The 13,475-nt window shown below is 37.2% G+C and overlaps 1 protein-coding gene across 3 annotated transcripts in view; it reads right to left on the reverse strand.

The window, feature by feature from the left end:
• LOC150084399 (cell adhesion molecule Dscam1-like) overlaps positions 1–13,475 on the reverse strand; it is a 395,640-nt gene that overhangs the window by 118,066 nt on the left and 264,099 nt on the right. For all 3 annotated transcript variants that reach the window (XM_090375205.1, XM_090375204.1, XM_090375206.1), the window contains exon 17: positions 7,803–8,040. In XM_090375205.1, coding sequence (XP_090231331.1) covers positions 7,803–8,040 — 238 coding nt within the window. The remainder of the gene's footprint in view (positions 1–7,802; positions 8,041–13,475) is intronic.

The raw sequence follows: 13,475 nt of genomic DNA on the forward strand, positions 1-13,475 counted from the left end.
TGCTACAGTCGATTGCCTGGACAAGTGAATGGAACCTTGAGAAACCGAAGAGAATGAAAGAAAGAGAGGGGATCAATACGAAGTAAAATACGACACAAACAACTGCAGAAGAAGATTGATTTTCCGTGAGAGAACTTACGTAAAACTAAAGAATGTGCACAACCATAAAAAACCTCCCCCCCTCCCTCATGGGAACAATAGATTCGGAATGATGAGATTTTTTTTTCTTCCCTATAAAGTTCCAACAATGTGCCACTGTCTAGTGCAAGAACCGTACCAAGGAACAAAAAAAAAGACCTCTCCAATCTCTAAATATTGTGCGTTCCATGAGAGCTGTCTTTTGTTTCATTTTTACTAAGATTACAATCTCGCTTTTAATCCTTTGGGAAATCGGAAAGAAAGAAAAAGTTCGTTTTCGCTAAATCTTGGATAGTGAATAGCAAAGCCTTAAGAAAAATTGGAGTATCTTAAAGTTGTTTACTACGAAGAAGAGGTGAAGATTTTCATAACTTTTTTTTTTTTTTTTTTCATTTTGGACACAAATAACGTGAAGCTCTGTGCAGTTTACAAAATTCGGTTTGATGGAGTGATGACAAACGTCTTTTAAATCGGATGCAATCTGAAGATGACATTTTGGGGTTTGTGAATCTCCAAAGGAAGTCCATTTGAACAAGATTTACAGCATCCAAAAAATTTCATGTAGTATATACAAGCTAATAAAACAAATTAACACTAATAACCTATACCAGTATATAATATATACTAATTATAACAAACAATGTTCAACTGTTAATTTAAGTTGTTTTAAGGTGAAGACGATCTATTTGTTTTTTTAACTTGAAAAAGACCATTTTTAAGAGAGATGCGTCTTATATACCGAACAATACGGTACCGTAATTTGGCAATGATGATATCGTTGTATATTAGGCTGTAGTATTAGTTCAAATAGAAATTAGGTACACTGTCACATGACAAAATTTACATCCCAGTGGAACAATTTTTTTATTTTTTTTATTTTCTAAATGAATTTGTGATTTAAAATTTTTTGGACATTTGCTCCTTTCAACAGTTTTCAAGAAATTAGCAGAGATGTATTAAAGACGACCAAAAAGCTTAACTTCTTATGAAATTGGAGACTGGAAATTTGACATTATGACTGAACGAGATTTAGTGAGGAATTCAGGATCAGCCATTGTTTGATGGCTTCTTTCTTCTTGTATATATGTTTGGTAAAGTATCTCTTGACTTTTTTTTTTATATTGGATTAAATCAAGAGTTGTGGGACGTTTACAAAAAATATGCCAGATTTTTTAACAGCCGATGTCACATTCCACCAACACTTTGGGTGAAAGTGAAGTTTAAGGGAAGAATAGAACGTTCATGCGATGTAATTATCTGATGAAATGCGCAATTAAATGCGAAGGTTAAGTCCACTCCTGGACTTAACCTTCGCATTTAATGTCCACTCCTGTGTAGATGTAAACAGCACCCACCCTCATAAAGGGTGACATCCATTCAAGTTGTCGTTGTTGTTATTTGGTTTTTAGGAACATTAAGGCCATGTTGCTCCGGGGATATGCGGTGGTCATTCCCTGACCTTTCCACATGCTCCGTGTTTGGTGGTTCATTCAAGTCTCCTAGAACACGAATAGGGAGGCAGATGAACCTTGTACTTAAACTGACCCAAGCTGCTAATGTTTCTAAGGATGTTAGCAATGGTATTGTTTTGGATTGAAGACCAGATTTATCTGCAATTGCTATCCGTCCGTGTGCTGAAATAGGTGAATTTTTGTCTTTCTTATACAAAGTATTATTTCAACAGCTATTTGAGGTGTAAGATTAGTTTCCTATGAGCACAAACCTACAGGATTATATTCTACCAAAAGATCATATGTAAGTCCTATTAACACCACGGAAATTCCATCGAATTAGGATGGACATTGGATTTATTTTAAGTTTCTGTCTTGCTGCTTCTTTTTTGACTTTCCTCTGTCTACCATCATTTGCGTGCATTTTGATTTTGAGAACGACGTCATCATAATCCTCCGCGTAAATCTCTATTAGTAGTATGTGTCCTCGTATCATATGTTTTAGAACTCTTTATTCTGATCCATTAATTGTGACGTGGAATTGTTGAAGGAGTATTTATAGGTGTTACAATTTATGGTATGGCTTGTTGCTTTGATGATGCCAGGAGCAATTTTTCCAATCAAAAAAGAATGTACCCGGTGGAACAGCAATGTCTGTTTATACCACTACTGTGTACTGCCATTGGAGGAATATGTAATGTTCTATCAGTTATAGGAAATTAGGCTTTTGTTCCTTTGTGTGATATTTTATGCACAACGTTTTATACTTTGTAATATTTTCTACCAATTCCGATTCAACAAATAGATCACATGATCTGCGTACCATTTCAGGTGGACCAGAAATGTCATCCAACACGTTTCCAAATCAGAAAATGATTTGGAAACTGCCAGTGCATGCAGAATAAAACAGATATGGGCTTTCATTGAACTTTCATCTGTATTCTGGAACAGTTATATTATTCTTCTAGTTATCTCTCTGTCTGGTATGGAATGAAAGAACCATAAGATGGCATAATTGTGGTGTCCATAATCGAGTTAATTCATTGATTTTTTTTACGCTGGTTGAGCAAAAGCACTTGGCTTTTTTTGGATACAACGTTGTATTGCAGTGAAGTGAGATTTACAGGGGCGAATTACACTAAGAAAATAAACGCACAATGCGTAATACAGTACGAATTAGAAATTCACGAGAGAACTATCAGTGATATTTCGCAATACTTTGCTCGGGCAACGAACCAACAATAGTATGAGAACGTTCGCTTTAATTGTATCTCATTATTACTATGTACACCATTTGGCATCTCTCGTATTGTGCAGCGATAAGCGGGTTGCTATGATTGCAACCCCAGGTTACCTACCTGCCCACCGATGATAGGCCAATAAACCTAGAAACGGTGCTGTCTGGGTGGTGGTATCCGCCGAGAATAAGTAACAATAATCGTTTCCATTGGCGAAGGGTTACTTATTCGAGGTAGTGCAATATCTTGGCAACTCGTTGTGAAGGTAGTCACAATTAAATCGATGCCCCTTATACTCTGATGTAGTTCACTGCTACGAACAAAGTATTGCGAAATATCACGGTTAGTTCTGTATGGATGAATTATGCACCTTTCAGCAAGGGGATGAGGATAACCACCACAACACACGCATAGTTTAGTGATGGGTTGGTTTCCATTCTGTAGGTAATTATTTTTCTATCAAACACGACGCTGCAAAATATTGTTTTCTAAATTATATGTGATCAGTCTGATACGAGGAATGATTACCGAATTGAGCGAGGATAAGGAAACGCTGGTCTTCCGTGAGTAAAGGCATTAATACGCAGCAAGATTACCGAGGCGAACAAAAACGGCAGAAATGGATTTGCTCCCCCCCCCCACTGTTTTTCTTTCTTTGTATCCCAAGCTACGTTTTTGTCGAATGAAATATTCACTTGCCGAATTAGAAGAAAAATTTAATTTCATATTTGTTGCCGCTTCCTACCTGTCTTTCTGGGATTATAACCTCCTTTTTCTTCGGCGTAATGGAGAAATAAAGAAGAAAAAAAGAACAAAAGCTTTAATTTTTTTTTTTTTTTTTTGTAAACTCTTTAAATCGACAGAAGGGGGAATTTCGCATTGTTCCGAAATAAAGAAAAGAAAGCAATTTTTGTTGATCGATAAATTTAATTTCTTCACATTTGAGTTATCTTATCTGCTTAAACTAGGCAATTTACCGTGCGAGCCAGACTCCATTAGTATGATTGCTTAACAAGTTACAATGGCCATAAATTATGAACATTTCCTCGGGGGAATTATACGTTTACAAACTGATCAATGTACATTTTTACGAGTGTAATGTTTGCTTGAATAAATACGTTTAACTCTGCGTTAACTCGTGGGAATAGGCCTTTAGAAATACGCGAGTTTTACTTTTGCGCAGTTTCTTTGCTTTGTGTTAAAAAATGTCAGCCAGCATAATGCTGAAAAGAATCGAGCAGAAAGCTGATAAATAAACAGCGATAATGACAAAGGACTGCGAGAAATACTTTTATTGTTTCGTAATGAATATCACTCTTCGTTGCTTTAGTATTGTTGCTGAATAGTAACAATAAAAAACAGTATTGGAAATCGACTACAATGCTTCTTTCATTAATTGTTGTAAAGCATCAGTCGTATGGCTTATGACGTAACAATAGAAATTGCAAAAACTAGAAATTTATATATGAAGAGCTAACAATTAAAGCGGTTATTGTGACTTTCAGCTGATTGTTGTGATGAATCAATATCGTGGTTTATGACGTAACAATGGAATTGACAAAAACTGTAACAGTCAATTGTTTGTTTTGGTGTATCAGTCTCATGGTTTATGAGAATTGATTATTGTGATGCATCAGTCGTATAGCTTATGATGTAATAATGGAACTGGCAAAAATTAGAAATATATATATATATGAAGAGCTAACAATTAAAGAAGTTATTGTAAAGTTTAGTTGATTGTTGTAATGACACACTCATGGTTTATGACGTAACAATGGAATTGGCAAAAACTAGAAATATATATAAAAAGCTAATAATGAAAGCGGTTATTGTAACGTTCGATTGATTGTTGTGATGTATCAGTTTCATGATTTATGACGTAACAATGGAATTGACAAAAACTAGAAATATATATAAAAAGCTAATAATGAAAGCGGTTATTTTAACTTTCGATTGATTGTTGTGATCTATCAGTTTCATCGTTTATGATGTAACGATAGGGTTGGCAATAAATAGAAATATATAAAAATCTAACAATTAAAGCTGTTATTTTAACGTTCAATTGATTGTTGTAATGTATCATTCTTGAGATTTATGACGTAACGATGGACTTGGCACGTTCGTGACGCAATAATCCAAGTATGGTAAAATAAGCAAAATACTGGTTTTAAACAATTGACATTTAACAATACTGTAATAGACGAAAATTAAAGCAGAATACGAGTTATTTGCAGTGTTTATGATGCGTAGCGAAATAAAGAGGGATGAATTTAGCAGCGCGTCCTCCTTTCCGTTATACGTACCTATTTCGTCGACAATGCCTTTAAACATGACACGCCGATCGAACCGTACCCATTACAAGTTTCAGTGACGGATTTAGTTTCTGCCAATGAGTTGACATTCATTAATCGCGGGCGAGCACACGCAGAGTTCACCGACTGCAACTGATATCGATAGTTGGAAGTTCGCTTCGGTGTTCGCATCCCAAAGAGAGAACAAAAGGGAGGAAGGTCGGTGCGTCTGTTTGCCGAAGGGATTAGAACAACAAGATATGATGATAAGGGCAAACACGCGTTAACTCTAACACTGACTGAATATATTCTTTACGACTGGCTCGTTACTCATTCAAAGACAGGATTTTGAAGTTGTCGCCGCTGCGCATGCGTTGAGGATTTGTGCTCGCTATGCCTTGTTGCATCGAGTGACAAGCTCTCCACGAACGGTACTGTTCGTTAGAGGGTTTGTCGGCATCGGTGGACATCGCGAGGGGATGTATTAATCCCTCTAAGAAGAATTCTGTGTCGGATGCGATAGATGGTAGTAATACGAGTAAGAGGGAGAATATTGCTGACGTTCATTAGCATGGCTAATGCGTACTAGAGGTTCGCAGACGATTTCTCTGGTCTCGTTCCACTAACGTTGTTAATTAGCGCTTCTAAATTAGTTGTAACGCAATTCTTTGTGGTCTGAAATTGCATCATCTATACGCTGAATGAAATTTCTGCCTACTTAAGTAAGCGGGGAGGGAACGAATGACGAACTCCGCATGAGAAAGGTGGAATTAGACGCACGGTTAAGGGTCAGCGACCTTCCCTTTTCTCTTAGAAGCACGTGGAGAGTTACTACTTCTCCACGCACTTTGAAATTCCCCTCAAGATCGCTCGGAGTTAACGTATCGGAAACGCGATCCAGCGTTATGACGGTGAAGAAGAACAGATGGAGGGTGAATAAGGGGATGGGTGCAGAGAGAAAATGACCCAGATGTTTAAATCGGTGCAATAAGCTTTTCCGGATGCAGCGTCCAAGGTGGGTTGATCTTGGAGTTCGAGTCTAGGTTACTGCATTCATCCACAGAGGACAGATTTAATGTTATCTATTTTCTGAACTAGAAATGATGGCTTTAAATCATAACTTTAAAGCCATTTCATCAAGATTTCACAGTTTAATCTGTGTGTGAACAAGATCCCAATGAATTAGAATCCTCGCGCTTCTTTTGGTTCAGCTATTTAAAAGCCTGAAAGGAGTTTTGTAAATATCCTTGCACATCTAAGATATTTCTGTGTGAAAGGACATCTATCATGCGGTTATTTCGGCTTGTTGGGATTTTCAAAGAATAATAAGAGTGCGCACGTAATTTCTTAATGACTTCAGAGGTTGTAAGGAAAAGTTGACTGTTCTCCATGCGCTGCGCGAGATAAGATTTCCCTTAGAGTGTACATTATTGATACGATTGGGATTCTGAAGATGTGACCTCTTATTCTCCTTTGAGGCGATTTCATCTCCGAGACCTTCGCTAATGATGTTTTTCTCCGCTAACAGAAACTTTCCGGTCGGTGAACATCTTAGTTATTAAGTGTAATCATCGAGTTGGTGCGTAGAGAAACTACAGCAAACTCCAAACGTCTTAAAAACTCGAGTAAGCCAAAGTATTAATTTCTGAGCACATCTATATCACTGTATTTTGACAACTGAAATGTTTTTTTCCAGTTTAGTTCAGTGAACTGGCTGCGAGAATTAAGCACAACAATCAAATAAAAGCTTTTTTTTTCTTCCCCTTTATTCTTTTTCGGTGTGAAATAAAACCTAAGTGCGGTCTCTTTCATCTGCGCCATACGATTCTGAACAAATTTAATTGTTGAGTATTAACATTGTTGGAATTATTTCAATTCTTCTATTTGTAAGCTCATCTGCCATTGTTGGGTATTAACATTGTTGGAACTGTTTCAGTTCTTTCAATTGTGCAGAGCACATCCTCCATTGTTGGGAGCTAACAATAGGCCATTGCAGCTTTCCTAACTGTTGAAACAGCTTTGATACCATTCTTAGCCATTCTTTCATGACAAAAGACAGCTAACAGCGAAAAGTTTTTTCGAAGCCGACTAAATCCGGTTCATTTCTTTTGTAATGTTAACGAAAGCCTTATCACTGGAGTAACTAATGCCTCACTGTTGGTTTATCGCTTGTGTTAAGCTGGAGGTAAACTACATTACCAGAAGTTTAAACTGAAATCTTTTAAGATGGATCGGTCTCAGAAGAAACCAAGTTTCGGCTTCTGCTATTTTAAAATTTAACAAGGCAGACTATAGACGAAAAACAGGCCTGCAGGAAAAAAATAGAGAAGGAAAAAAATTCATTAAACTTTCATGTGTCTGAAGGCTAAAATATCCCAGAATCTATTGCAAGGAAAGACAGAATAAACCTATTCCTTATATACAGAGTTTATATTGTAAATGATATTTTTTTTTCTGATAGCTACGGCGTGCGCAAGTTCTGCCATCTAGCGGAAAGACTTGAATCTAACTAAACTACTCTTATTTAAATTAGTTTGTTTTTTTAGTGTTTAAATCGTAGTGTCAATCAATGCAGTGAATAAAGTAGGTATAGTGTTTCCTACTGCTGCCATCTAGTGATTAAACGAGGTACTATATGTTAACTGTTTGAATTATAGACAATACAGGTAAAAAATATAACTTACCGTACTCCAATGTTTGAGCTATCATATCTTCAGATGTAGGGCCGGTCCCTGCTTTATTGAAAGCCTGTAACCTTACGGCGTACTGAGTAAATCTTCTTAGGTTAACCAAGTTGTATTCTTCCCTTGCGCTACCCGTGCTATCTAGAGTCTTGTAGATGTATTGGTCTTTGGACCTATGGACCTTGTAACCTAGGTAATAACCTTTGACTGTACCTCTACGAAATTCCTTCGGTGGGGGCTAAGAAAGGGGACAATATTAGACGAGAAAGGCATTCTTTTGACAAAATTAAAAGTAAGAAAATTTAAATAAAATTTTAAAATGTATTTTTATTTAATTTATTTAATTTTATTTATTTTGTTTGTTTTATTTATTTTTAATTTTATTTTGTTTTATTTGGTTTATTGTTTATTTTAAATTTTATTTTGTTTCGTTTGCTTTTTTATTTATTTTTAATCTTATTTTGTTTTATTTGTTTTATTTTATTTATTTTTATTTCAAAATTTAAATAATTAAATAAAATAAAAAAAATAATAAAACGACATTCAAAAGCCTTGATCTGATTATTATGATATATTCTCTGCACATGTGCAGTTCAGAGCTATGCTTCTTTTATTTACTATCATATCTTCAACTGGTCATCAAAATATGGCTTCCGATGAGGTTTTATTACCACAGTATAAAGTTATACAATACTACCTTTAATTAACTGGACGTTGTTATTAATTAAAATATAATTAAAGAGCTAACATCGCTACTAAAGTTACTTCACAGCAGATAAATAAACTTAAATGGAAGTTCTATCGATTAACTTAACATCTCGTGTAGCACTGGGACAGGCTTAAGCTTGGTAGATGGAGTTTGAGAAATGGAATATCCATGCGTAAGTCTCATGGGGAATGATTCTTGCTGTTTTCGAATTCAAAATGAATGAAATATTCATATCTCATTTCTAACGGACTAGTCTTTAGCCAAAACAATGCAAACACAACGACGAGTTATCTTAAAAATCACAAATAAATCAGTCTGTAAAATTGTATAGTATTTTTCAGTAAAAATATGTTCTGACGATTGCATCTGTTTTATTTATGTATCTGCAGTTCGGCTGTCACTTCATATCTGAATGCAATAATTGGTCTCTGCAAGTTCCTTGGTTACAAGTGCAATTGCAGTCAAATTCTTAGTTTCAGTGATCTAATAATTTATAGATTTTAAGCGCAAAAATGCGGCGGTTGTACAGAATAAGTTTCTGAATTTTGTTAATGCTCGTATGATTGGCTGCTCGATGAAGTGCAGAATTGGAAATATTTTTCACCGTCTCATGGGGTATTGGCCACTTTAAATCCTTCAAAATTTTGATTACATCGCAGTTCTAACGCCCATGGCCAACATCTTTGCGGAATGACTACAAAACTGACACTTGCATTATTGTTTACAATAAACATGACAACAAATACGAAAATGCGCCTACTACAAATAAATAAAAATCAAATTCAGTTATTTTATAAGAAACCAAAAAAGGCAATTAACGAAGGATGCAAAGACTCTCGTGATTTTCTTAAAAAGAAAATTAGTAACAAAATATCTGCTTTAAAAGTATCGATCAAATAGTCATCTGCTCAGCAGACGGGCAGAGCATATCCGGATGTGATAAATGGAAGGGAAAATGTGCTTTTAAATCGAGCGCTGAAGGCTGATGGAAAAATCTATCAAAATTGTAACTCAGAGCAATCGAATTATTATAGTTGACCAGAGGGTGACTGAAACAAGGTCTGTGGAATGACCTCCTAGCTAAGAGTGGGATCAATCCAAGTGTTTTTGAGCTATTAGAATAAGCAGTATTATAAGTATTCTAATACTTCTATTAGAATAAGCAGCGGCATGGAGCGAGGGGTGTTGGGGGTTTCACGGACTGATGGCAGTCATCGTGAAACAGGTGAGTACATGGGATGTGTTAGGGTAACTAATAATAAGAATAGGTACATGTATATCAATGCTAGAAGTATAGTAAATAAATTTGATGAATTTGAAGTGTTGGTCAAGACATCAAAGGTAGATATTGTTGGGATATCAGAGACGTGGTGTCACACAGATATAAGGAATGCTGAACTGGAATTTGAGGAGTACAATATGTACAGAAAGGATAGACAGGATAGGAAGGGAGGTGGTGTCATGCTGTTAATTAAGAAAAACATAAAATCAAAAGAAGTGCATCCAGTTGATATAGATGAACAGTGCTCTGTTGAGTCAGTTTGGTGTGACATAAGCACTGCGAAAGCAAAAATAAGAGTAGGAGTGTGTTATAGGCCTAATGACTGAAATGAGTACAATAAACAATTGTACAGAGAAATAGAGTGGGCTGGTAAATCAGAATGTCTTATAATGGGGGATTTATGGACATTTATGGACTTATAATGGACACTGCTCAACGTGGACTAATGTTATTAGTGGAGTTCCTCAGGGTTCAGTGTTGGGTCCGTTGTTGTTTTCGGTGTTTATGAATGATATTGATGATGGGATATCAAGTTTAATGTCCAAGTTTGCAGATGATACAAAGGTTGGCAGGGTTGTTAAGGACACTACTGACGCTATGCTGCTGCAACACGATCTGGAAAGGTTGAGCAGATGGGCTGAGAGGTGGCAAATGAAGTTTAACATTGACAAATGTAAAGTACTACATATGGGTAACAGTAACCCCAGAGCAACGTATCAACTCTGTGGTACTACACTGACAGTGGTGGAGAATGAAAAGGACCTGGGGGTAATTGTGCAGGCAGATATGAAGTTCTCTGAGCAGTGCAGACGAGCTGCAAGAGTAGCTCATGGTGTCTTGTCAATGATATACAGGAATTTTTCTAGCAGGGATAAGGAGGTGATTATTCCCTTGTATAAGGCAATGGTAAGGCCACATCTTGAGTACTGTATACAGGTCTGGAGGCCTCATTTCAAGAAGGATGTAGAGCTGCTGGAACGGGTACAGAGAAGGGCAACAAGATTAGTGAATGGAACAAAGGGTTGCTCTTACGAAGAAAGGCTTAAGTTTTGAAAATTACAGAGTCTGGAGACTAGGCACCGGCGAGGTGATCTGATAGAGGTGTATAAGGCTTTGAATGGTTTGAGCATGCTCAATGCCAATGGGATTCTTCATCTTGCTCAGAATAATCACCTCAGAGGGCATAAATTCAAATTGAGGAAGGACGGATGTCGGATAGATGTGCGGAAATTTGCCTTTGGCCAGCGGGTGGTTGGTTGGTGGAACCGACTTCCATCACTTGTTGTTGAAGTTGATAGCCTAAACAAATTTAAGGCTCAACTGGACAGGTATTTCGAACGAACGGAGGGGTGAAATGGGAGTGGTTTTTTTTTTTTTTTTTTTTTTGGCTGATGCTGAATAAGCTTGCTTTCTTGCATCATATGCCTCTACTAATGCTAATTTCAACTTCCCAGATATTGACTGGAACTTGTGGTTGGTCACCCGCACACTAGTGAGATTTTTGTGGATTTATGGGATGATTGTTTACTGCAGCAGCACGTTCGAGAGGCAACCAGAGAGGGTAATACTCTTGATCTGGTTATCAGCAGTGATCATTCGTGTATTAAGAATTTGCAGATAAAGGAACCACTAGGTGGCAGTGATCACAGTGTACTGATGTGGGATTTACATAAAGATATAATTACCATCAGGGATAAAGGAAAGGGTTTTTGCTTCCGTAAAGGTGAGTACAGTGGTCTCAGACAGTTTTTAAATTCTGTACAGTGGGATCAACTGACGATGTTACGAACACTAAATTCTAAGTGGGAAGCATTCAAGGAATTAATCGTGGAAGCTACTAAAAGTTTCATACCTATTATTAAGAAATATTGTTCAAGGTTTAGGCCTAAATGGTTATCAAATGAACTAATGAGACTCGTAACAGAGAAGAAAAATGCATGGGATGCATATAAATTATCAAGCGACTCAAAAGCTTATGGCAGATATAAGCTAGTCTGTAATCAGGTGACAAAGGGGGTTAGGCAGGCGAAGGCAGATTACGAGAAATCCTTGGCAAAAGATGATAAGAAAAACAGCAAGGATTTCTTTACTTATATAAACTCTAAAAGGAAGGGGCTGAATATGATTGGTCCACTTGACATCGATGGTTGGACTACTGATGATCCTGCTCAGATAGCAAACAAACTGAATGAGTATTTTGCATCTACATTCACACATGAGGAGTTATTAAGGTTTGAAAATGGTAGAAGGTTATCAAATTGTAGCAGGATACTTAATGATTTTGTAATAACTGAGAGCAAAGTGGAGGAGAAATTGTTGAAGTTAAACATAAGAAAAGCACCTGGGGTGGATGGAAATATCCAGTTATATTAAAGGAAGCGGCAAAGCAACTAAGCAAACCCTTAGCCATAATTATGAGAGCATCCTTGGACTCAGGGGAGGTCCCCACGGACTGGAGATGTGCAAATGTATCCCCAATTCACAAAGGGGGATCGAAGGGTGACACGAGTAATTACAGACCAGTTAGTTTAACTTCTGTTCAGGGTAAAATAATGGAGTCACTGGTTAAAGATGCATTGCAGGATCATCTAGACAAGACTGCAGCAATAATTCAAACACAGCATGGGTTTGTTAAGGGAAAGTCTTGTCTGACAAATTTGATTGATTATTATGATGTGGTTACAAAGGAACTGGATGCAAAAAATAATTTTGATATCATATACTTGGATTTGAGGAAAGCTTTTGACACTGTTGCACATGGAAGACTACTTTACAAATTGGAGCAGAATGGTATTAAGGGTAAGTTGCTACAATGGATAAAAGGATGGTTAAGTGGGAGAAGACAGAGGGTGGTAATCAATGGATGCTGCTCTTCGTGGACTAATGTTATTAGTAGAGTCCAGCAGGGTTCGGTCTTGGGTCCTCTGTTGTGTTGTATATTTATCAATGATATTGATGAAGGTATATCAGGCTTAGTGTCGAAGTTTGCTGATGATACAAAGGTTGACAGGGTTGTTAATGATAGTAATGGGAGTGTGCTACTGCGACAGGATCTAGATAATTTGGGCAGATGGGCTAAGAAGTGGCAAGTGAAGTTTAACCTTGACAAATGTAAGGTGCTGCATATGGGTAGAAGTAACCCCAGAGAAACGTACCAACTGTGTGGTACTACACTTAAGGTGGTAGAAAATGAAAAAGACCTGGGAGTAATTGTGCAGGCAGATATGAAGTTTTCTGAGCAATGCAGACAGACTGCCTGGGCAGGTCATGGGGTTTTGTCAATGATATATAGGAATTTTGCTAGCAGGGAAAAGGTGATTGTCCCTCTGTATAAGGCAATGGTCAGGCCACGGCTTGAGTACTGCGTACAGGTCTGGAGGCCTTATTTTAGGAAGGATGTAGATTTACTTGAGTGTGTACAGAGAAGGGCAACAAGATTGGTGAGGGGAATGAAGGGATCCTCTTACCAAGAGAGGCTTAAGTTCTGCAAATTGCAGTGGCTGGAGACTAGGCACCTGCGCGGTGATCTGATTGAGGTATAAGGCCTTGAATGGGTTGAGCACGCTGAATTCTGATGGGATCCTTCCACTTGTTCAGATTACGAACCTAAGGGGGCATAAATTCAAATTAAGAAAGGCCAGATGTAGAATAGATGTGCGGAAATTTGCCTTTAGCCAGCGGT

The sequence above is a fragment of the Mastigoproctus giganteus genome, chromosome 6 (assembly GCF_048544385.1).
Source record: "Mastigoproctus giganteus isolate SK-2022 chromosome 6, ASM4854438v1, whole genome shotgun sequence".
NCBI classification, from domain to species: Eukaryota; Metazoa; Arthropoda; class Arachnida; order Uropygi; family Thelyphonidae; genus Mastigoproctus; species Mastigoproctus giganteus.